The sequence below is a fragment of the Sinocyclocheilus grahami genome, unplaced genomic scaffold (assembly GCF_001515645.1).
Source record: "Sinocyclocheilus grahami isolate Dianchi unplaced genomic scaffold, SAMN03320097.WGS_v1.1 scaffold712.1, whole genome shotgun sequence".
NCBI lineage: Eukaryota > Metazoa > Chordata > Actinopteri > Cypriniformes > Cyprinidae > Sinocyclocheilus > Sinocyclocheilus grahami.
In genome coordinates, this window is record NW_015505891.1 from 709,796 (window position 1) to 736,146 (window position 26,351).

The 26,351-nt window shown below is 37.1% G+C and overlaps 1 protein-coding gene across 1 annotated transcript in view; it reads right to left on the reverse strand.

Annotated features, from left to right (window-relative positions):
• Positions 1 to 26,351, reverse strand: part of LOC107560156 (mitogen-activated protein kinase kinase kinase 10-like) — a 70,736-nt gene that overhangs the window by 34,925 nt on the left and 9,460 nt on the right. The window contains exons 2-7 of the mRNA XM_016244248.1: positions 4,139 to 4,319; positions 3,909 to 4,057; positions 3,617 to 3,792; positions 2,104 to 2,350; positions 1,132 to 1,254; positions 704 to 839 (exon numbers count right to left, since the gene is read on the reverse strand). Coding sequence (XP_016099734.1) covers positions 704 to 839; positions 1,132 to 1,254; positions 2,104 to 2,350; positions 3,617 to 3,792; positions 3,909 to 4,057; positions 4,139 to 4,319 — 1,012 coding nt within the window. The remainder of the gene's footprint in view (positions 1 to 703; positions 840 to 1,131; positions 1,255 to 2,103; positions 2,351 to 3,616; positions 3,793 to 3,908; positions 4,058 to 4,138; positions 4,320 to 26,351) is intronic.

The following is a 26,351-nucleotide window of genomic DNA, read 5'->3' on the forward strand; positions in this document are numbered from 1 at the left end:
GAACAGCACAACCCAGATGTTCGAATTTGTGCAGCGCATTTTATGGGCGACAGTTTTGTTAACCTAGGAGAGTAGCCTACAAGGCTGGCTGTGCAAAGGCTATTTCTAAAAAAAAATGGGTCAATTCCGACTTTGCTATGACAATCTGGCTCTTATTCTGAATCAGCTACTGTAAGTATGTTTTCTTAATAGTTTAAGTATTTGCTATTGACTGTTCAAATGCGGAATTTTGCGCCGTGTAGAGTATCGCGTTGTGTGTGTGTGTGTGTGTGCGTGAAAGAGAGACAGGATCACATCACAGTGGAGTCAGCTTTTAATCGCGGCTTGTGTACTGCAAATACATACGAGCATCATCACTGTCAATCGACTCTGTTCCCCTTTCGGGCTTGAACTGATAGTAAAACTAAGGACATTATGTACTGTCTTTACATTTATGTTGAAAGCTGAAGCTCACGATTATGGAAAGGGGCGTTACTTTTCCGACGCGTGCTTGTGATGTTCGGCCAATCACAATGCACTGGGTCAGCTGGCCAATCAGAGTAGACTGATTTTGTAAGACAATTATTTACTCTAAAAATAATAATAATAAATCATTAAAAAACATAAGTGGACTTCTAAAGAAATAATAAAATTAAATTAAATAAAAAAAAATTTATATAAAAAAAGAAATACAACTCTTTTAAATGTATATTGTTTGGTCTACCTGTCCTCTCCACCGACTCTCTCGCGCTGATGTGTGGAGCTAGGCCCCCATGTTCGGCCCTTCTTCTTGGTCCCTAGATCCTCTTTCTTACACACTGCCGTCCGGCCCCATGTCTTCCTTCCATCACTGGGCGTCACTAGACCACACAGCAATCCAAACACATTTCAGAAAATATTCAATATTATCTTTGCTTTAGCATATTATATATTACTACCTAACTCAACATAAAGTATGGATTACATAGAAACACAAGTATGTAAGCTAAGACAGTCTCAATGCACTTCACAGACACATTCAACTCTTTTAAGTGGTATTGATTGTTGGCACATGGCAGTGCAGGCACACATCAGTATGTACTACTCCAGCAATGTACTCTCGTCCTTGTTCATTCTCTTATATAAAACCAAAACATTCAGGCATTGACTTACGGCGTATGGCTCTGAGGCGAGGGATGACCCCTGGGCTGGCTGGAGGAGTGGTGCTTTCACTACCCTGACCTTTCCTCTTGTCCACACTGGGTGACGCTTGCACTGTGATCTTATGTTCAAAACCTAAAACATACAGTTTTCATTCCCAATGTATGATAAAAAATTGTTTTACTGGACAATAACACTAATTTGATTGGGGGGATGAATTCCTTTGAATATAAATGTACATCAATATTGTGAAATATTATTATTTTTGTGATTTGAATACAGTAAAAACAGTAATATTGTGAAATTGAATTACAATTTTAAATAACTTTTCTATTGCAATATATTTTATGATGTAATTTATTTCTGTGATGGCAAAGCTGAATTTTCAGCATCATTACTCCAGTCTTCAGTGTCACATGATCCTTCGTAAATCATTCGAATATGCTGATTTGGCACTCAATTATTATCAGTTATTATTGGCTCTCAATTATTAATAATGGTTCTTATTATTATCAATGCTGCTTAATATTCTTTGATAAATAGAAAATAAAAAGCAGCATTTATTTGAAATAAAATTAAATTAAAACGTCTTTACTGTCACTTTTGATCAATTAAAATGCATCCTTGCTGAGTTGAAGCTTTGATTGATTGGTTTCCACAAAATATTAAGCAGCAGATATAATAAAAATGTTTCTTGAGCAGCAAATCAGCTTATCAGAAAGATTTATGAAGGATCATGTGACACTGAAGACTGGAGTAATGGCTGCTGAAAACTCAGCGTTGCCATCACAGGAATAAATTACATCGTAAAATATATTAAAATAGACTAAAGTTATTTTAAATTGTAATTAAATTTCACAATGTTACTGTTTTGACTGTATTCAAATCGCACCACAGACATATAAATGCAGCTTCAGAAGAACATTAAACCATCATAATTATTCCAAACTTTTGTCCGGTAGTGTATATTCTCATTCCACCCACCAGATGGTAGACTGATGCAGTTGCTGTCTCTGCCAAGTTTGAGCAGTCTGCTCTTTTTGAAGTGGCCTTTGCGTTTTTTCACGCGTGGTTTCTCTTGATACATCTGATGGATGATGATGTTGAGCTCTCTCTCCACGATGTCAATCTCCCTCTCGGCTAACTCCTGCTCACGCCTCCTCAGATGCTCCTCTTGCTCCCTCTGCTCCTCAGCTGCCCGCGCCAGAGCTTCCTCCCAGGATCGCAACTCCTAATGAACAGGCGATTATTTAGACCGCTAATCCACTGAGCCTACAAGTTATTGCTTATAATATTGTTGCTAGTGTAATTTCCCTAAGCGTAGATGATTAGATTTTCCTACACATTAGGCTTTCTATTTGTATATTGGCTCACAATACTTGTGTGTAAACCTACACTGTAGAATTAACCATCTAATCTGTACTCTTTATTAGTTGCTAAATTTATAAAATATCTACCAGTAAATGTACAGAACCGTTCAAATGTTTGGGGTCGGTAAGATTTTTTTATTTTTATTTTATTCAACAAGGATGCATTAAATTGATCAAAAGTGACAGTAAAAATTTTTACACTGTTTAAATTTTTTTTTCACATTTCAAATAAATGGTGTTCTTTTGAACTTTCTATTCATTAAGGAATACTGAGGAAAAACAAACATTGATAATTATAAGAACTTTTTCTTGGGCACCAAATCAGCATTTTAGAATGATTTCTGAAAGATCATGTCATTTTCACATATTACTTTCAACAAACTAAATTTTCAACAGTTAAAGCGGTCATAATATTTTGAAAATATTACTGTTTTTACTGTATTTTGATCAAATAAATGTAGCCTCTGGCAAGCAAAAGAGAAAACATTTAAACATCCTACCAACCCCAAACTTTTCAAATCTAGTATACTTTATAAAACAACTAATATAGTAATTTTTTATTTGTATTTATTTTATTATTCTTTTTAAATTTAGAAAATGATCATTTAAAATGATAATTTGGTATTGGCTGCTAAGTGACAGTACAGAAGCAAACATTTTGAAAAAAAAGTTACTGTATTATTGAAGTTATTTTTATTTGAAATTTTAAAAATGTAAAAAAAAAACCACATTTACAAGACTTCAATGTGACTGGGTTTTATAGTATATTAATATAAATTATAATATTATTCATATGGTTAAATGTGTAAATTATATGGTATTATAGTACTGGTTGACAATATAGGGTCAATGGTGATCCATATTCATTGTGCAAATGGTTTAAATATCAACTGAATCTATAAATATGAAAATATTTCAGAAGTTCACCACATGCCTCTCATACTTTCTCCTTATTAAACAAATTTATGAAGTGAAGTGAAGTGATGAAGTGAAATGACGTGACATGTGGCCAAGTATGGTTACCCATACTAGGAATTAGTGCTCTGCATTTAACCCATCCTAAGTGCACACACACAGCAGTGAACACACACACACCGTGAACACACACCCAGAGCAGTGGTCCTAACCTTCTCTTTTGCTCGTAGTTCATCAAACATCTGCTGGATCTCCACCCTCCAGTCTTCTTGCAGGGAATGGAAAGACTCGAGGGGCATCTGGAACATGGCTGATTGCTCAATGTCCACCAGCCTTTTCAAGATACTCCCAAAAGAAGGACGTCCATGTGGGTTAGGACACCAACACTCTACAGAAGAGAGAGAGAGAGAGAGAGAGAGAGAGACAGATGAATAATGATCTGATGTAAAGAGTGGATATCTCACAGGTCAATGTTTCTTGTGGTTCAACTGTAAATGTTCTTACCTCCCAGCAGCTGTGCAAAGGCCTCAGGGCAGGTGGAGGGGATGGGAAGGGTCAGCTTGTTCATAGCAACTCCATAGGCCACAGCCAAAGCATCGATTTCACGGTATGGCACCTCACCAGTTAGCAGCTCCCAGAGTAACACTCCAAAACTGACACGAAAAAGACCATAATCAGCCACAAAACCTCTAGTTAGGCCGCAAAAGATAGTCCAGAGCAGGACGGAAGCTCACCTCCAAACATCGCTGCTTTTGGAGAACAGGGACAGCTTGATGACCTCTGGAGCCATCCAGGCATACGTGCCCGCTGCGCTCATCTTCGTGGTGCGATGCCATTCCCGAGCAAGGCCGAAGTCTGTGATCTTCAGAGTCTTCCCGCTCAGGTCGTCTCTCTCCACAGGCTCCAGAATCAGAACTGAGGGAGGAGTGAAATGAAGAACAGAGAAATATGAAGCCAAAGTGGGTTGGAGTCAAATGGAGTGAATTTTGGCTCTTAACAGTGGAAACAATAACAACTTCTGCATGTAATATCCAGTGATTAGTCTCAGTGGTGCTCATCAGAAGTCAAACCGGATTATTTGGCACACAGAAGCTTTACACAAAGATGGCAAACAATATCCTTGATTTGCACTTAAGATAAAACTGAAGTGCAAACATAACACGTTTGAGTCATATGACAGTGATACAATGTGAGAACCAGTGCAGTACTTGTATATTCAGTGACACCTCATAAAAACAAAACTACATCTACAGATCATCTTAGATCAGAATATCAAATGAATTTTTTAGACTTTATAATATTGACTATTATTCATTTATGCATTCCTATTCTCCTAAGTTTTGCAAAATGAATTAGTATTCGCAACTCATTTTACTTCCATCTGTGATGTATTTCTGAGTGAAACAGGATGCTTAACGGGAACAAAATCTAGGGCGGGATTTGCTTGTATGCATCAGAAATCAATTGAATCATGATAAGTGACAGTACTACACCATAATGGAGTTCAATTGGAATGCTATCCTCCTGAAACACCACTGTTACCCACTTTTAAAGAAGCTTTGAAAAGGCTTTTAAAGAGTTTAAAATGTATGCATTCAGGCTTGATGTAAACAGCAGCACATTGTGAAACTTGCAAGTGACAGTTGGACGGAAGTGATGGTTTATATTAGAGCCTGACCGATATGGGGTTTTTTGGGCCGATACCGATATTAGGGAGTAAAAAAAGGCAGATATTCTTTGTGTATATTATAGTACAGTACCAGTCAAAAGTTTGGACACTTTCCCATTCGTGTGTCCAAACATTTGACTAGTACTATATATAGATTAGGCTACAGTATATACATAAACAGAATATATATACATAAACACATTTTTTGCAATGATCACTCAAATGTGGTGATGAAACACTTATAATGACGTGATAGAGATACGTAATGGAGGCAGGGCATTTAACAATTTAACAATAAACTTTATTATCCAAAATGAGTCTGACATCAGTGCACTGAACAGTAAAGTTGAAGTTTAATTCAATTCAATTCCATTCATCTTTATTCCGTTGAAGTTTATTTCACTTCGGAACATTCATTCAAAGATGTGCGCTACTGTCTTCACACACAGACGAAACTTACTAGAGAAGTGTGAAGTGTGACATAATATACCTCTGTAAATAAATACAATAAAAAATTCACGTCTCGCGCACTTTAATGCCCTTTGAATGTAACGTGTACGTTCCCTTGGAACTGGAATCATGGCGGAATTTCATGTGAAGTCCACTTCGCAGGGCACTTACGGTCGAATAAGACAATGCTTGAATGCTGCTGCCTGAACAAGAGACCTCCTTACTGAAGTGAAAGTGTTGACTGGTGTCACTATCTCGCAAACGCACTGGCGGATCTCCACCAAATTCGGGGGATCCCTTCAGCTCGAGGAGCCCTATCGAACAACACCCTCCGCGCGTTGGTAGCCCCCCCGGGATCGCTTGATCGGTCGCTGCCGGACCGCAAATTTAACTCCCGAACGCCGGGGGCTATCAATGTAGTGGTGGTCTCATTCGAAAGCGGGCCCCTAGACGTACACTCGATTCGCGTTCGAGAGGGTTCCTCGAGCTGAAGGGATCCCCCGAATTTGGTGCGGATTTGCCACGCCGTTACGGATATATGGGCGTTCAAAGTTTCAATGGTTTTCCATAGAATTAAGCTTTAAAGCGTTTCATCCAGGTCACCAGTAGCAAACAATGGAGCTTGCGCTGCTGGACAAACTAAGTAATTACACCATTTCAAGCATTTTATCTGCGTTATATGTTCTGTAAAAAAAAATGTCATATCGGCGGTATATTCGCCGATACTGCTATATCGGCGACAGGCCCATATCGGCCGATAATATCGGCAAAACGATATATCGGTCGGGCTCTAGTCTATAGTTAAAAATGTTAAAAAATATGTGCATTTCTCTTACATAAACCTATCATTTCACATCAGATGATGTCGATTCATGTCATATGTGGGGTCGTAGAGACTGCGTTCCGGGGGCAGGGGTTGTCCCCCTCGGGTGAATTCCGGAAGGGCTTTAAAGAGATGGATTAGTTTTCTAAAAATCTTTTTCTTTTCATCTAAAGAAAGAAAGTCATACACATTTTGGACAGCATGAGAGTCAGTAAATAATAACTGTATTTTCATTTTTAGGTAGAGTAACCCTTTAAAGGCCATGCGTTCATTCAAACTCTATGCTACTCTATTTGCTACAAATGAATGTCACTTAGAAGAAACTAGTCAAATTATGCAGAGACCAACATAGAACGTTTGCTTGTCCCAAAAAACCCTGAAGAAAACAGTTACTACATTAGTAACTGTTGTAACTACATTAGGACCCTTGCTGGATCCTCTTCAGTTTGCCTACAGAGCAAACAGGTCTGTGGACGATGCAGTAAACATGGGACTGCATTATGTTCTGCAATATCTAGACAGACCAGGGACTTATGTGAGGATCCTGTTCGTGGACTTCAGCTCGGCCTTTAACACCATCATCCCAAACCATACAACTGTCTATTGTTATATACCTGTACATACAATTGTCGATTTGTATATTTTTATTCCTTATTTACGTTCTATTTTTCTATTTTTTATTATCTGTGTTTTTGTTCTGTCACTGTCATTCTGTTACACTGTGGAGCTTCTGTCATGAAAACAAATTCCTCGTATGTGTAAACATACCTGGCAATAAAAACTCATTCTGATTCTGATTCTGATTCTGATTAAATACAGTTTATGTTTGTTACTGTGTTGGGTCACCACCTGATGGTGAACGTAAAATTTAGACCCTGATGCAAAAACTGTTGATATTCTGTCCTAAAACGCTACCTAAATAGCTATTTGGCTTTTGTTAATCTTATAAAACATCCCACGTGGCCCTCGTTAAGTCACTCAAAAGAAAATAATTTGTTTCAGAGATGGACTTGGTTGCTACATTTTGATGAAAGCAGATACATATTTTTTTGTCTTTGGGATAATGAACTGTACACACCATTTAAAAATATGGAGTAGGTATTTTTTTAAGCCTCTTATGTTCACCAAGCAGGTAAAATGCAGTTAAACAGTAATATTGTGAAATACTATCACAGTTTAAAATAACTGTATATTTTAAAATGCAATTTATTCCTGTGATGGCAAAGTTGATTTTTCAGCAGCCAGCACTCCAGTCTTCAGTGTCCTTCATAAATCATTCTAATATGCTGATTTGGTGCTCCAGAAGCATTATTGTCAGAGTTGAAAACAGTTGTGCTGCTTAATACAGTATATGACTTTACTATCACTTTTGATAAACCTAATGTGCACTGAAAAAAATGTTTCATTCATCCAATTAAAAAAAAAATCAGGGTAATGATTCACATCTATATTTTTTAACTTGAGCCAGTGAAAAATAAATAACTTTCCCTAAGGGATGATAATTGGATGAATGAAAAAAAATTTTCAGTGTGTCCTTGCTGAATGAAAGTATTAAATTCTTTCCAATAACAAAAATAAATCTCACTGACCCCAAATTGTAGAATTTTTTTTTCGATACTGTACATAATGGAATGAATGCAATGTATACCAAATGGAACAATGTAAATCATTCACAATAAGACCATGTATTAAGAAAGTAAACCAGGTCAAATTTTGATTTAATAGCCTCATCAAAATTAAGACTTCTTGACTTTTACGAGTTGAAGCTCTAACAAAGTAACTTTGTCTCTCACCTAACTGAGTGCACACTCATCTATACGCTAATCTATACACAACACAATCTTAGCTTTACATCACAAGTGAGACACATGACAAGCTTTAACTATACACACATACACATAATAGGTGCCAGTTAACTGCATGCAGAGAACAATGTCAATATTTCACAGAAGTGGCATTAGACGACACACCGATCCTGGTATTGTTATCCATGAATTCAGATCTGTGTTTACTGAAACTACCAAGATCCACACAGTTTATTAGAAAAAGAATTATAGAAGTCAATAGGTACACAAGACAAAAAAAGGTTGGGAAACACTGGTCTAAGCCATACTGCCACGCCACATGAGATTATACAGTTGTCATTAAGACTTAAAAGACCTCAACTAGACTTTCTGTCTAGTTCACATTTACAAACAATAGTCACACTGGATGGAAATAATCTCACAAATAAATCAATGTGAACTATAGCTTTCTTTACAGTATATGTCATATTTGTGTGTGTGTGTATTGCATGTGTATGTGAGTGTGTACTGTATGAGAGAGTGATGCTAGTTTGTGGTGCCCTGTTCTTTCCCTCCTCCCTGTATTTCCTCCTGAGTTTCCGTATGCGGGCAGGCTATGGAAATGTTTGGAGTGTCAATAGTCAGCTGGACTGGTTTGAGTGGGGTGGGGACGGGTGGAGTGCAGCCTGCTATTCCATTATCACCACACATATGCAAACGGGAGCAGAGAGAGAGAGACAGGAAGAGAACACAGCCGAGTTTCTGTTTGACCAGCACATCACAAGCTCAGGTTGAACCAACAGGTGGAACCTTTCTCTCTTTCACAGCCATTAGATAGACTAATACATTAAAAAATGTTGTGTCACTTAATAATATAATATAATAATATTATAGAATATGAAATACAGATATATTATTTAAGAACTAGATGTATGTTATTTTACAACTAGATGTTTTGTCAATGAAAATAAATTAAGATCATTTTTAATATTGATCCTACTTAATTTTTTATTAAATAACAAAGATTATATTTAGTATTGTCTATATGCATTTACAATATATAGATAACAGAATATGGGGGGAAATAACACAGAAAATGTTTGCCCTACATATGGAAGCCAGAGGTGTAAATAAAACCAAACTCCCTTTTAATATAAAAATAGAAAAACTAAAAGTGAACGCAATTAGTTCACATTATGAAAGATGCCTTAATTGATGAATTCCTGGAAAATCAGATGAAAAGATGACAAAATATAGCAAAAACACTGGATGTAAATAAACACTATTATTATCCAATAGATGCTCTGTTTTTTGGCAGAAACATTGTGTATTTCATACATTTCATGTATTCGTAAACATGGACATGCTTTCTGCTAAAAATATCTTAGAAGGATGACTGCCGAGGCAAAGCAGTGTGTCTGAGAGTTTACTGGTTTACTGACAAGACAAATGAAAAATCTGCCAATGGAACAAGAAAAAATATTTTAAAAAACATATTCAAGACACGGCTGTTAAGTCCTACTAATGTCAGTTTTGCTTCTTAGCTAAATTAAGTAATTGTTTTAAGGACGTTCAGATATTTGAACTGTACACAAAAGTACTGATTAACATAACATCAGTTAATCCTTAATATACAAGAACTAACAATGAAAAAAGCTCTAAAGAATTTATTATCTGTTCATATTATAGAAGCAATCAAACTGTTAGTCTAACTCAGTACACACTAGTGTTAGAGGGTCATTTTTTATAATAAATAAAAAGAAAACAAGTAGATAGAATAGAAAAAGAATATAGAACGCTAGTGTTAGAGGGTAATTTTAAAATAATAATAATAATAATAAAAAAACAAGTAGATAGAATAGAAAAGAATATAGAACGCTAGTGTTAGAGGGTAATTTTAAAATAATAATAATAATAATAAAAAAACAAGTAGATAGAATAGAAAAAGAATATAGAATGCTAGTGTTAGAGGGTAATATTTAAAATAATAATAATAATAATAATAAAAAAACAAGTAGATAGAATAGAAAAAGAATATAGAATGCTAGTGTTAGAGGGTAATATTTAAAATAATAATAATAATAATAATAAAAAAACAAGTAGATAGAATAGAAAAAGAATATAGAATGCTAGTGTTAGAGGGTAATATTTAAAATAATAATAATAATAATAATAAAAAAACAAGTAGATAGAATAGAAAAAGAATAGCTGTTAATTAATGCTCTAACCAAGTGTAACGAATGGGACCTTATTGTAAAGTGTTACCAATATTTTTAGTGAACTTGTTAAGCTATGATTTGATATTTCCCTGCCTCATCTCTAACTGTGTACATTTGTGTATGTGTGTGTGTGTGTGTACAGGTATATATGGTTTATGAGGACACAAATGTGTATAATGACATGGGTTACTACAACGTAAATATGGTTTATGAGGACACTTCCTGTGTCCCCGTAAAACAAAAGGCTTAAAAAAAACATACAAAACGGTGTTTTATGAAATTAAAAAATTGCCAGCAGTTTCCTGTGAGGGGTAGGTTTAGGTGTAGGGTTGGTGTAGGGCAATAGAAAATACAGTTTGTACAGTATAAAAACCATTACGCCTATGGAGAGTCCCCGTAAACCACAAATACAAGTATGTGTGTGTGTGTGTGTGCGCATATGTTTCTGCCTCTGTTGTGAGCGGAGATAAGGAGAATAGGAGATGGCTGCTCACAATGTTAATAAGGCTTTGTTATATGCCTGTCTTAGTGGCCATGTCACCCTGAGGAACAGTTGCCACCAGAGGATTTTGTGGGGGTGAATGTGTGTGTGTGCATGTCACAAAGAAAGAATATATAGGATTGTGTGAATATATGTGTGGAGAGAGATGGTGTTCATGAGAGTGAATGAAGAGGCACAACATTCGTTGAACATGGTTGAACAAGCGAGGGTGTGTCAGTGATGGTAAATGTGTGTGTGTGCGCGCATAGCATATTCGTGCATGTTTGTTCCAATTAACTTCTGTTGCAGCTCTTCACTAAAGGCTACTGCCGGGCATTCAGGGCATGCATGGAAGTGTGTTTATTTGTTGGGATGCTATATGAGAGGACAGTCATACAGGTTTTACAACTAGCAACTATCAAACACTTTCAAACCAACCACCGTATGCACAGGACATCAACCATAACTCCCATTCATAACATATTTATATTTACATATTTACACTTTATTCACAATCTGGCATATCAAATTAATTAACTTGACTCTGGTTGGTCAATCGCTACATCCCACAGCCAATTTTGTAAATAATTTTTAGTTAAACTATACAAATATATATATATATATATATATATATATATATACATATATATATATATAAAAGATAATATTGATGTGTTTTCGAGATAACTGTGAAATTGATTGGCTTAACAAAAATGTATATAAATAAAAATGAATTTGATTCAGTGTTTAAATTTTTACATTAAACTTTTACATTGGCTGTTTGGCTGCAATTATGTCTTTTATGATAAAAAAAAAAAAAATAATTGAAAGGTATAAACATATTGAGATCAATTTTAGCAACGTCACCCACCCAAATACAGAAGGTCTATATACTCAGCTCTGAAAATATATCTCCTAAAAAACATATGTACATATTTCTGGACTAATAGCATTAATGTTATTAATGCTTTGATGGCTGTGCAGGTTACTATGCTAAAATCAACTTATAGTTGATTTTAGCATAGTAACCTGCACAGCCAAAGCAGAATTTCACTGAAAAGGTTATTGACTAAGAACGCTGGTGGCAAGTATGGCTGTGGACCAATCAGCAGAGGCATGACTAAGCTGGGCGGGGCTTGTTTGGACCAAACATTGAGTGTGGCCCCCTTCTCCTCTCTATCCTCACCAGTGACTGCATTTCCTCTGTGCCCTACAGACAATCCCTCTCACCCCCCCGTCTCATTCTCTCCATCTCTCTCTCGCCCTGCCTACCTCCCTCCATTCCTGTATGAATCAGATTCCAGCTGTCGCCTGCTGAGGCATCCATTCTTACACTCAACCAAAGGGGAAAAGAAAAAGAGAGAGGGATGATGATGGGAATGGGTGAACAGAGAATAAAGGAAAGAGGCAAGGACAAGAGGAATTGGGGCATATCATCAGTGTGTGTGTGTTTGCATAAATATGTATTTGTATTCTTGTGCTTGTGGCTTTGTGTGCTTTATATGTGGGAGTGCTAAACATAGGGAGTGACGTGGATATTTCAGACAGCAAGCGGCATCAGAAAAAGGCAGCAAAAGAAAGAAAATAAGCGAGAGATGGAAATATATAAACATGAAAGAAGGACTAAAGAGGAGCTATATATACTGTATATATGGAAGTCTGTTTGGGCTTTATAGTGTCTAATGAGACACTCATCATACTGATGGTCCCATTCATGTCATAAAGCCATATTTAAAGTGCACTTTTGCAGTGGCTTCAGTGTATTGTAGGTGGTTATTTTGTATCTAGCATACACTACAAGACTGTAGTCTGACACGAAAAGCCCCAGATCAAAGCCAAATCTTAAAATTAGAGATTGTAAATACAGTCAGGGTGGAGAATGATCTCTACTGTGAATCAGAAACATAATATAATCAGTGTATGCTGATTCCTGAACGAATAACTCTAATGAGTTGGTTCTTTTTTAGTGAATCAGAAACATACCATGTAACCAATGTAGTATGATTCCCAAACGAATGACTCTAATGAGTTATTTTTGTGAGGGAAAAAACCCCTACAGAGCAACTAGTTTTGTTTGATTCCTGAACAAAGGACTCTAATGAGTTGGTTCTTTTTAGTGAATCAATAACACAGTGCAACCAGTGTAGTCTAATTCCCAAATGAATCATTATAATGAGTCAGTTCTATTAGGGAATCGATAACATACCAGTGTAGTCTGATTCCCAACAAATGACTCCAATGAGTTATTTCTTTTAAGTGAATCAAACAATTTTACATTAAAGTAAATTAAATGATGTTGCCTCATTTTCTGTTTGTTTAGTATTGTTTAATATATAGTTAAAGGGGTCATATGATGTGATTTCAATTTTTCCTTTCTCTTTGGAGTGTTACAAGCTCTTGGTGCATAAAGAAGTTTTTAGACTGCATGCCACTTCTATAAAGACGTCATTAAAACATCTGTCTATGCCACTTCGTTAATGGAGTTGTTAAAGAATCAGAATTGTTTAGAAAAGTCACATTACTTCCCCATTCCCATCCCTAGCAAAGTGCTCACTAACACACCAGAAATAAAGAAACCATAAATTTAAATGTGTGCAGAGTTTTAGTCTAGCAGAGTGTGCTTGGTTTTACAAAGACCTTGTGTCACTGATACCTTTGGTTGGCTGCAGAAGCAACACCAACGGCTCATTGAGCTTTAATCAGTTCCAGCACGGCACAATGTTGCCCTCCAGGAGAGATATTATCATGGCTTTGTACCCATACGATCTTCTGCATGGTGACTTTCAGTCATTAGATGCTGCTGCTTTGTTGCCTGTGCTTTTAAAAAGTCCTTGAGGTTCCGCATTCTTGATTAGAGTCAAATTTCTGCCTCTATTCGAATGTCAATATTAAACTGGCTGTAATGTCAATAGATAACAGCGTAATTAGAACCTGTGCTGTACTGGTGATGGCCTTGTTCTCTAGACATGCATTGAATCTCTTTTAGGGACATTTGGAATGCAAACCACCAACCAGGAACTGCATGAAAATTTGCGTGAATAGGGACGAGAGAATTGCAGTTGAACTCTATAACAGGGTCATTCCTTCCATTTCCCTGTTTAATCCTCTCCACTAGCATTCAACTTTATTTTATCTTCACATATATATAGTTTATTTCAAATAACACATAAGAAATTTGACATTCTCTTCATAGACATTCTCTTCAGTTGATAGTGTTTAATGAGTTGTAGAAATAAGACACCAGTGGTGGTAACTGCACGGCCTCCCTCTCCCACAGGGTTAAATGTACCTGCGGACGCCAGCTTTTCCTGTGTCAGCTGTGCTGCTGTCAGGCCTTTTTGAGGTAAATGTCACCTGAGGCACATGCAAAGAGACACTCCATGACAAAAGCAGCACCTGACAGTCAGCAAAGCACCTGCCTGCCAGAGCTATCCCACTTATCTGTGTGTTGGCACACTTGCAAGGCACACTTTTTGTTTCTTGGCTTTTCTTGGGTGTTATTATCAATATGTTAGTCTTAAGGTTATCTATAAGGCAGTGTGCTCCAAAACAGTGACAAAATTCGCATTTATATGATATAAGCATTCAAAGCTCTCAGTTCGTCACTTCCGATTCCAATTTTTTTGATGTCACATCGTACTTCATCTTCTCATCAAATCTTCTGACCAATCAAATGCTCTCTAGAATCCGAAGCGCCCACCCCCTGCACTATAAATACACGCCGAAGCGGCTGAGATCGGTCATTTCTTCACAGTGTAGTATTTCCTGTACAGTGAATGGCTAGAAGTGCACAATGTAGGTGATAGGGAACGATTCAGACAGTGTAAATATGCTTTCGATTGGTGCAAATGAGGTCTGGTCTCACGTTGTTTCACATGAACCGCGGTAGCGCACACAGTCTGATCCGGACTTTGGCTCCGGTCCAGAGACGCGATCGCACAGAGTGGATCATATGCGTGAGTCGGCATATATTAAAAACTTTTACAACTCCGCATGATTATGACCACTATTTTGTTTTACTAAGAGTTTCATATTGAATCTAGGGGGTAATCTATTAGACTGTGGCTGTCAAATGCGGCTTTACCGAGCTCAACAGCTCTGGACGGAGCAGATATAAACAAAACGCTATTGGCTATTTTAAAAAGGGGGCGGGGCTGTTCGATATGTCCCGCCTTCTCTTCCTGTTTCAGTTGAAATTACGTCACCACATAGAATAATGCTGCGTGTTTCAAGTCACTTCAGGGCACCTTTAAAGGTTAAGTAGTTGCTGCACTACACATTAAACGGAATTTTAAATTATTATACAAAAATAATGTCTGTTTTCAAACAGGTTTCCCAAACACTCCCCCATCTGCCATTATGGCTTAACAAACAGATAGCCATGCCCAAAACTAACTCCATTTGTTCAGTCACTGTTGCTGGTCAGGATGCTCAGGGAAATCAATATCAATGGCTTATTTACAGTTGACTCTGCATATTAAGCTGAGAAAATAGTATTTTAGTATTCTATATTCAGAAAGAAGTACACACACTTCAACTACACTGTTAAAAAAAATTAAGGAAACACCTAAATCACACTTTGAATCTTGATGAACGAAATATTGAAGCTGAAAAGCTTTACTTATACGTAATTTGTTGAGAACAAAATTATGTGACAATTAGCCTCAGACGTCACGCCCACGGACCGTTGGCTGAACGTCTGATGCATTTGGCACACAAAATTGGAAACACTTCAGAAGTTTCGAAGTCGTCATCGGATTGGTTGAAATATACAGGATTTCGAGGAGTGTGCCGCGTTCTTTAACATTCCGCCTGGAAACAAAGATGCCATGCTGCCAGACCATGGAAGAAGACAGCCATTGTGTTTACAACTGTAACAATGAGCGCCTATCAGGATCAACTAAAGTATGTGAAATATATAAAGTTCACGGTATAGACTCTTTAAAATAAGTTCAAGAGTTTTACACACCGGTCTGTTATTGTGGGGTCATTTCCACGCCCCTAAACATGACACGGCACAAAGCGAAACGTGATTGGTTGCTTTATCTGTCAGTCATATGGCCTCTTGGTCGGTCCTTGGCCATTCAAAGCGGTCTGCCGTCAGTCTGAAGGTCTGGCTATGCAAGACTATGTGACAATAGTCAATGGAAACCAAAATCATTAACCCACTGAGGGCTGGATTCGAAATCACATAGAAAATCAAAGTAAAAGAATGAAATTACAGGCTGATTGAACATGCATGAATTTCATCAACGCAACTCATAATGTAAGTCAGTGTATGGCCCCCACATACCGGTATACACTTCTGACAGCATCTAGGCATGCTCCTGATGAGACAGCAGATAGTGTCCTGGAGGATCTCCTGACAGACCTGAATCAGGGCATTAGTGATTGGACAGTCCTGGTGCTACTTGGCTGATTCGGATGCTCCAATACATAACGTCCCAGAGGTTCCCAATTAGATTCAGGTTTGGGGAACATGAGGGCCAGTCAATGGCATCAATGTCTTCGTCATCCAGAAGCTGCCTATACACTCTGGCCACATGAGGCCGGACATTGTCATGCACCAGGAGGAACCCAGGCCCACTTCACCAGCATAGAGCCTGACAATAGATGTGAGGATATCATCCCGGTACCTAACAGCAGTGAGGGTACTGTTGGCTAGCATGTGGGGTTTTGTGCAACCCTCCAAGGATATTCCTCCCCAGACCATCAAAGACTCCCACTGACTATGGGACATGCAAGCATTTGAATGCATGTACACATAAAATAAAATAAATATAATACTGACTGATCTGAGTTAATTGATACTTATTTTTTTTTATAAAAAACATTTACAGAAATAATTGCACTAATTACTTTCAAATGCATTAATGTTTCTCTATATCTCTAATGTTTGTCTCTCTCTCTTGTGCTTTATATCATGTACCTTAACCTGGAGATATAGGCAATTTTAAATATATAGGCACATTTATATAGGTCCATTTTAAAATAAAATAAAACTAAATACAAAACAAAACAAAAATGTAACAAGGATAAATTTATAAGGAAAATTGGACCATGCTTTGTAATCATATCTAATCTTATCTTATTTGCAAACAAGCAACAATACAAAACAAACATAATGAAGGGCCAAATTCCATCTTTCCCATTTTAATTTTTATGGACTCCATTTTTATGGTTAAATAAAAAAATTTAGTAATCAAAAGGCATGCCTAATTAAATTAAATCGTGAAACTTACACAATTTAATAGCTTTTAACACAATTTTAGCTTAATACAAATTCTATTTTTAGGGCCCTATGAAAGCCGTTTTATTTTTTCACAATTTCCTTTTTCCCCCCACCAAATTCTGTGTTTTTCGTTTAAATTTTTCTGGATTCCAGAACATGCAGACCTCTTTTTCAAAAATAATTGTACAGCTCTACTTTTAATGTATTCACCCAAAATTTGCTCAATTCTGTGACGTTCTGTGTTATACAGTAAATTCTACTTTTATGACTGGATTCCACAATTCTGTAATTTGTTTCAAACAACCACCATAGACAAAGACCCACACAAAATGAGAAGAAAAAAATAGAGATGCACCGCTTGCAATTTTCTTGGCCGATTCTGATTTCTTTGCAAGTGTGACCCTGCCGACACAAATTTTTGCCGGTTCTGAACTATAATTGACAGCATTATACAAACAAAAATCTACTTTTTTTCAATGCAAAAAAATATTTACATAACTATTTTGTCAGCGAAATTAGCAAAAACAGTCAATATTGTGTCTAAAATGTTTTACCTTCTTGTTTATTGAACTACTATTGTATAAAATTAGTATCACATTGCAATCGTGCTGATATTCGGGGAAACATCTTGGTCATGTAATGTTGCTTACCTATCATATATATTTAGTTTTTTTGCCTACCACAGTATGCGTCTTTAACATTCTGTGAGTTACTTTGTGTGTGCTGTTGTGCTCATGTCTGCACGAGTCTCTCCCTCTCACATATCAGACAGGCTGTGCAAGTCACATGGCACGACATCAATACATTATCAGTCGCCGTTTACACTGAATGAAATAAAATCAGAAGCATTCTCATTCTAAAATTTTTAGTGGCCAAGTTTCAGTGCATCCCTAGTTATTTTTATTATTATTGACGTTTTAATTAGGCTTTTTGTCCGGCCGTGGCAAGTAAAATTCTCTCTGACTTGCCCCTTTTAAAAATCTACTTGTCCCAGACAAGCCTTACTCGAGCCCTGTGGTTCCCCTACGGTTTACTTTGGCCTTAGACGTATTACAAATTGCGAACTTTGTGTCTTCTTCACTTACAGTGAAGAACTTCCATGCCAACGAAATGTTTACATGCAGATGTCAAATGGCAAGATGTGAGGCTGACCGGCTGGTCTTTGGTCCGGGCCGATCAAGCAAAAAATCGGCTGATTCCGGTCCCTGGCCGGTCGATCGGTGCATCTCTAGAAATTAATATATCGTGGGAATCATCCCCTTTAAAATAATCACATTTTGTTGCTTTGCAGCCTGAAATGAAGACGGACACCGTTTTTGTTTTATCTAGCTGCATTTACTCAGTGCAACTTATAACATCCAAGTGAAAGATATAACACCAACATGTCAGAAAAAAATAAAAAATAAAAATATCAGAATCACAGAGTTGGAAAAAGGATCACCTCCTTGTGTATTTTGTTGAACCACCTTTTGCTTTAATTACAGCCTTTAGTCTGTTGGGATATAAAACAAAAACTGTGTCAGTCTTCATTTCAGGCTGCAAAGCAACCAAATGAGATTATTTTAAAGGGGGGTGATTCTTTTCTATACCAACTGTATATTGTACTATATATCACCACATTTCAGAGAATTTTTCTTATCACTGAGCTGGAAAAAGTAGACAAATGTGGCCCGATTTACCACTATTCACCTAGCTACAATTTAGGATGAATTCACTCTACACTCTCTGAGAAAACAAACCTTTTTACGTCAAGGGACTGGTTAATGAAAACATTGCTGCTGTGTAATGATCTGTTTACTGGACACTCTAATACAACCTGTTGTAGGAAGGCTCTGCCTTGCTCCCCTTGCTCCCTTCTGCTTTTTTTTCAGTGCTCCAACAATTGAAGAGCAGGCCACCGATGGGCATTGTGCCGAAGATCTCTGAGTCTGACACTCGGCCATGCCAGTGCGTTCTGTGTACAGAGCTATAGTGGCTGCCTGTGTTGTCACATTTGCATGTATTGTTCAGTGTGCTTTGCAAGGATATGTGAACTACAACACTACACACTCTGTGTCTTTCCCACCATATCCTTGACATGCTCTATGCTTTGTCATGTGATTGACATGGATGTGTAGTATACTGTCTGTGTTTACTGTGCCATAGTAACACCTGTAAACACTTCTGCAAGTGTAAATGTGTGTATATTAGCTGTGTGGGAAGGTCTTGCTTGATTATTGACTCTGTGCTGCTGCAGTCCATAGTAAATGTGTGTGTGTGTGTGTGTGGTGCATTATAGTGTATGCTCAGTTTGGGTGTGGATAAGCACTTTGTGCGTTTTCTTTGTTTTGGATCACGTGAGCTCTGGGCCAGACCTTGGACTCTAACTATTTAAATAGAAAACAACTGAGAAATTCTCATGGCTGCAAAAAAGGTGTCTGGTTATGTATTAACTAGAAAAGTTTTAAAGATACTCGGCCATATGTGGGCTATAGTCTTCAGTTCATTAACCGAGACCATCAGGACTACTCTTTATTGGTTTTTGTGGCAGATACTGTGTGTATTTACTATTTGGCTCACATTTTAACTGTGTCAAAGTTTAAGCTAAGAAAGACACTGACCTATGCCAGTCTCACTCACGCATGCCTAGACAAAATATGACCAATACATATCGTCTCTAAACACACCTGAACTGCAGATGCCCATTTTCCCACAAAAATGGAGATTTTTCAAATATGAGCCAACTCTGATCTACCAAAGAGTAACACAGTCAGTGCTAGAGCTTCATTTGACTGGATATACCCTATATCAAAGAGTAAATCAATGGGAAATGGTGTGATGTATTTATTGATTGTATTTATTTATTTTAAAATAAAGAAATAATTTCCCCCAAAAATAAACCTATTAATATATTTTCCAAACCTACTGGATATACCCTATATCAAAGAGTAAATCAATGGGAAATGGTGTGATGTATTTATTGAAAAAATAAAGAAATAATTTCCCCCAAAAATAAACCTATTAATATATTTTCCAAACCATGCAAGGCACCCTTTAAAGATGCACTGTAGATTACAATGTTTAAATTCGGCATGAAAAGGAAATTGCAATCGTTTTTTCTTCCCTACTGTGACGTATATCCAAATGAAATGGCTTCTTGAACTAGAAAACATGTAGGGTCAGACTTGATTTTGTCCATCATAAATTGATTGGATTGTTGGATCGTTGTCGTTTGCTAACTGCTGATCTTGTGTGAGTGACAGGTTGATGGAGGGGAGGGATTATTGAAAGGGGGAGGGGAAGTTATTGTTTTTAAATAAAAATTACGAGGGCACAAGAATTCGTATTTCTTTTTATTTTATTTTTATAAAAAAATTATGATGTGCACAGATAAATTATTAATATTAAACACTGTAATAGTCCATAAAAAATAAGAACTGTCCATTTTTGATTTCATGTTGACTTTAAAGTTGTGATGTAACAGAAGTATCGACAGAGCTTTTTTTCCCCCATATTGCGGTGTCCATTGCAGTTAAACAGATTATTGAATATTGAAGAAAATATGTCAGGGTTTTGGTTCTATCAATCATTTGTTGATTGGATGGAGGCAGATCTGAATGTGAGCATGCATTTGATTGTTAAAAAAAAAAGTGGTGGGGTTTAAGCAGACTAAATGATTGGAGAAGCCTGGCATATGTCACCAAAGAGCAGTCTGAAACTTCACTGGAAGATCGAGTTGGCACATTTTGATTAAACATTACAAGATAAAAAAAAAAAATATATATATATATATATATATATAAAAATGAAACGTATTCATGGGTGAATTGTTCACAATAAGATTGATAACATGGATTTGAAAAATCGAGAGGAAGAACTTGCCATTTCATGCCAATTTTAGGACAGATTTATTTAACATATAATATCTATGGTGTGTCTACGTGGTGGCCAGGGGTGGCACCGGCCCCCCCTGAAATTTGGCTGGCCACCCCAGGTGCCCCCCCCCCACCAGATGTCTTGCTATAGGCTTGTTTTTAGTAAATTTCTAACTGCATCTGGCAGTGGCGGATCCTGGCTTGTGTAGGCAGCCGCCTAGGGGCGCTTTCTTCTCTTCTTTATACTTAACTTTAGGCGGTTTCTATAGTGTGATCTTAATGACAATATCGAGAGCGCATAATGTTACGCGATCCATGTGCGCGAGGATGAATCTCTCCACTCCCAAGCGGATTTCCTTCACTCACACAAAACTGGACGTGTACACGATGTATTATAACATACATCGTTCCGCAAGCACAACCCCCCCCCGACCTCTACCTTAGAGTGTAAGTTTGTCCCAAACAGAAACACCAGAAGCAGAACAAAATGTCAGCAGATTGGACATATTTCGCAATTAATGATGTGTATGATATAAATTCAATACCAATATTCATGCCTGCGTAGAGCTGCTGTTGAGCGTAGAGTGCAATGAGTGTATGCAGAGCCACAGACGAGCAGTATCGAGCACACTTTCCTAGAATCTCCTGTCTCTCAAGTAATTCTGGGAAATTCAGTTAATTGCTCTGAGCTGCTTCACTGGATGTTTCAATAAAAAAAGAAAAATGATTCACAAACTTCCTTAGAGTGAGGACACGGGAGAAATTGATGTCTATTACTCATCAACTAAATGCAATCAAAACAAGAATGCAAGTCAAATCTAATGCAAATAATAAAATAAAAGCTACTGTCTTTTAATTATTTAATTAATAAAGAGTAATTATCTACATATTGGGATTTTACTGATAAGAATGTGATTTAAAATGCGATAAAAAATGCTTGTTTGTAGGGTTGCAAAATTTGTCAAAATTTGGTGATTACATATAAACACGCTAGAAAAAATATACATTATTATTATTTTATTGGGATTATTATTATTATTACTAAAAAAAGATTATTAATAAAAATGAATATGTTATTAATGATACTATTGTTAATAATAATATTAACAAAACAAGATTACTGTTGTAATATTTCACAGTATAATAAAAATGTAGTACTTAAAGGCAAAATATGTAATTTTCGCCGCTAGAGGGCGCGTATTCAAAATAAACAAAGAAACAAAGGCGTAGTTTGATGACTCCGTGACTGAGTGTGGAATCACGGGAGTTGTGGTCTTCATCCCCACAGCCGAAGCAATCCGACGGGACTCCGGCAGAAATCATGTTCATGGATGAGTTAATGATTTATTAACATAGTAGAATGAAGCATGGTGAGGCTGAAAGCCATCGAAGTGAAACAAGGCCGCTGAACGAGCGTGACACACGGCTCGAAAGCAGCGGAGCTTTTATTATGCCACAGTCGACCGCTTCCGCTCCTTCCGGTCGTGTGTATGTGGGGTAAAGCAGCGCTGTTTTATCATTCTAGATACATTTGAAAGTTCTGTTATAATGCTACTCTGTGCACACATATTAAAGCGTCTTTGGTGTTTCCATGTTTTTTACAAAACAAAACCGGAAATCGAGTGGTTATGACGTCATTGGCAGGCGACACAATGACACTATGGACACGCTCCGTGTCACTAGTTGAAATTGCTTATTTCTCTGGATTTAAACATTCTTCGAAACATTTGGGATAATGTAAGTACACAAGTCAGCAAAATATATAACACTGTTCTAGTGCTTTTTGGATATTTTAATAAAACAATCTTACATATTGTGCCTTTATGAAAAATCTAATAATAATAATTATTATTATTATTGTTTACAATACAGCTGTAACTATCTTGAATTCTTCATTTTCAAACCTTAAACATGCAAGCTTTTATTTTGGCGGAAAACTGCAGGGAGCCCTTAAAGCTTCTCTTTTGTTGACAGCAGCCTGATTACCCAAGGGCACTAAAATAAGAGCTCTTAGCCAATACTTTGTACTACATAAAAAAAAATCATTTTTAAAAAGTAACATACTACCCTCAAATGATCAGTCCCGCTGTACTATACTTGAAAATGATGGCTTAGGATACAGGTAGCGCTTCTCAAACTCAGCCTCTAAAAATGGTATTGGTTCATAATGGTTAACACATAAAAGGCTGGACAAATGACTCATGGTCACTAACCAGAGTGCAGACAATGCAAAAAAGTCCATGGCCCCACTTGGACCACCATCCCCGTCTGACTCATTCTAATCGGTGGGAAAGGAATGCATCCTATTACTTATTAATAGAACACCTAAAATTGTGGGTGAAATTTGCACATTACATGAATGCAGGGTGTTGTCGTAAAAGGCAGGAGAGTGGCTTTGTGAAACTGTCAGGCATCTTTTGAAAAGTTTTATACAGAGTCTGTGTAAAAGAGGTAGTAAAAACAGAAACATTGTAACACGTTAAAATGCACAGTTAGATAAGTACATAGTTTGTGATGTAATGTCATGTGCAAGTGCATATATGCATTTTACAGATGTTCCAAAGTGACTTAAAAGGCATTCAATGTGTATTTTTTATGAGTGTTCTCTAGGAATTGAACCTATGACATTGCCATAGTACCATGGTCTACAAATTGAGCTACTTAAAATAAAGACATATAACTACAGCAATTCATCTGTCATTTGTGACAAATGAGTCACTCTGTCCTGTACCCCGCTGACCCCGGTGCTTATAACCTACCACTGCCCTTTTCTACCCCTGTGTGAGTTCAGACTAGAGCCCTGCATGGGCCTCAAATTTAGGCCCTAGCCTGGCCCTGGCCCGAGACGCTCAGGCCCTAGCCCGGTCCGTGTCCGACAGCTTATCAGAATTACCGGCCCGAGTGCGTCTTTTTTCCCCCTTCTCCCAAAACAGCTTATACTACTGTTTCAGCTATTAAAATAGTTCAGTTTTGTATGTAATAGCAAAGTGAATATTTAGTTTCTTTTCTTTATCAAGTTAATAAAAAAAAACGTTTGGAGCGTTTTTTGTTCATTAAATATATGTTTTAGTTTTTTTAAAATAACGACCAAGCGGCCAGCGGCAGACAGTGAGCCTATGTTTGGTCAATTTAGCCTTCTCAAATCATCACGACTTGCCTAAAATAAAATCTATAGATATAAAAAAGTTCAAGCATATAACAATGTTTAAACGTTAAACCTAGAAAAATGTGCGCTGTATCCAATAGTTTGTGTGGAGAGTGGAAGCTAAAGTGCGCTTTGCAGGACATGGAGGCGCCAGCGCGATCACTTGCATTTTTTTCAGTGGATACGCCGTCATTTTTGCTCATAAAGGTAAGAGTAATACATCATTTGTAACTGTAAAGGGTCTACTTTTATTTGTGTGCACTCACAATATCATCAAAACGTTGTGCTTTTATAAAATAAAGAAAACAAACATGATGTGCTTTCTGCCGTCTCGTCTTGAACAGGAGCGCTTCACAAAAATGAACCAAAACTCAGCGAATACATGCCTCACAGACATGATAAATATATCTATAGAAAGCTTTCAATTACTACTTAACGGAATGAAACAAATCAAAAACAAATACTCTTTCATTATAATCATAATCCGTAAAGATGCACTTCTCTCTAAAGGCGTGTCTAATGAGGAGATGGCGAGTCAGGATCGGCAAATTCATCCTTGCGACACGGACTCAGAAAACACTAAGTTTATTAGTAAATAACTCTAATATCTCCTTACTATTTCCCCCTGTCACATTTATGGTAATTACTTTTGCCGGTGCTTTGCGGCAAGCTTAAGCCCAGTGTTGGAACTATACAGTGGACTTTGGGGGAGCCCACTTGATTTGTTTTTTATAGGGGGGGGGTTCGTGCGCAAGTGGGGGAGCCCACTTGTTTTAAATTTTTTTAGGGGGGGAGGGGTTCGTGCGCTTGCGCGTGCCTCAAAAGAGGGCTTACAATGTCTTACAAAGATACATAACAGCTACAAGTGTATGCACTACTTGCTTTATGCAAGCACTATATAGGATAAATCACTATACAGGATTTACCCTATTATACTTTATCGACCCGAATTGATAGGTGAAACAACAAACAGCCACCCACAAATAGTCTATATACAAAGCATCAGGCTGTCTTTGAGTTCACATGAACAACGGTTAAAGTTAAATAATACATTGTCAATATTTTTTGAGACCCCCCCAAAATTTCACAAATCACGTTTTCAGTGGAGCCCATGTCTGATTAAGGGGAGCCGAGCTCCCCCGTAGTTTGCACCCTGCTTAAGCCTATTTCTTGCAAAAAAAAATTTTTCCCTTTAAAAACATTTATTTATCATTCAATTCAATACATAGTTATAACATCACTCAAAAGGGCAATAAAAGGGAACTCTCTTCCCATACATATCATTCAAAATGTTCAAAAATTGGGGAAGGACTTGAACATTTCCATTTCTTAAGTGTTTCCATCAAAGATAAAGTGTTTCTATCTCGTAGCACATAGTCTCTGATTGAAACAAGGCTTGAGTTAATCACTGTTCCTGCTGGTATATCATATCTTTTAAAGCAAGAAATATTTCTTGCTTTCCATATCCCTTCTTTGATGACATTGATAACTGTCCACCATCTAATCCATTCCTCAGGGTCTATATTGTTCAGTTCTCCATACAGAACATCCATTTCACTTGGGAATCTATATAATTCAGTTAACCATTCTCGTACAGAAAACCATACCTCCTTAGCATATTTACAAGACCAAAAAAGATGGCTGATGGACTCATCTTCTCCACATTTAGATTTTGGGCATTGTGAACTCTTTGAACAATTCCTTTTTTCTAAAAACACTCGAGTAGGTAGACTTTGATGCACTACTTGCCAAGCAATGTCTTTATGTACATTAAATAAGAACACATTGCTTACATTCTTCCATACTTGAATACAATCAGACTCAAAAAGTTTTCCCACTGGAGATATCCTCTGTAATTCTGGGTATAACATATTTTGCACCATCGCTCTATTAACTTTCTCTATCGGGATATCTGACACTTTAACTTTTCTTAAGAAAGATATCACCCTTTCGTATATATTTGGTCTAAATTCAGCATGAGGTTTATTTTGTGGACATCTAATCTTCCAAGCATTGGCTACCTGTTGGCCTATCCAAAGTTTAGCAAAACAATGCCACAAGATTTCTTGATTCTCACTTAGTCAAGCTTTCAGAATAGGAGTCAAAAACATTGATTCCAATTTAATGCTTATTTCTGGAACTGCTAGCCCACCCATAGCTACTGGTTTATACAATATTTCTCTTCTCATTCTTTCATGTTTGGAACCCCAAAGGAAACCGAACAAGACTTTTTTAACTGATTTTATACAGCTAGGAAGGTAAGGGAAGCCAAAATTTCGTCATTTATTAC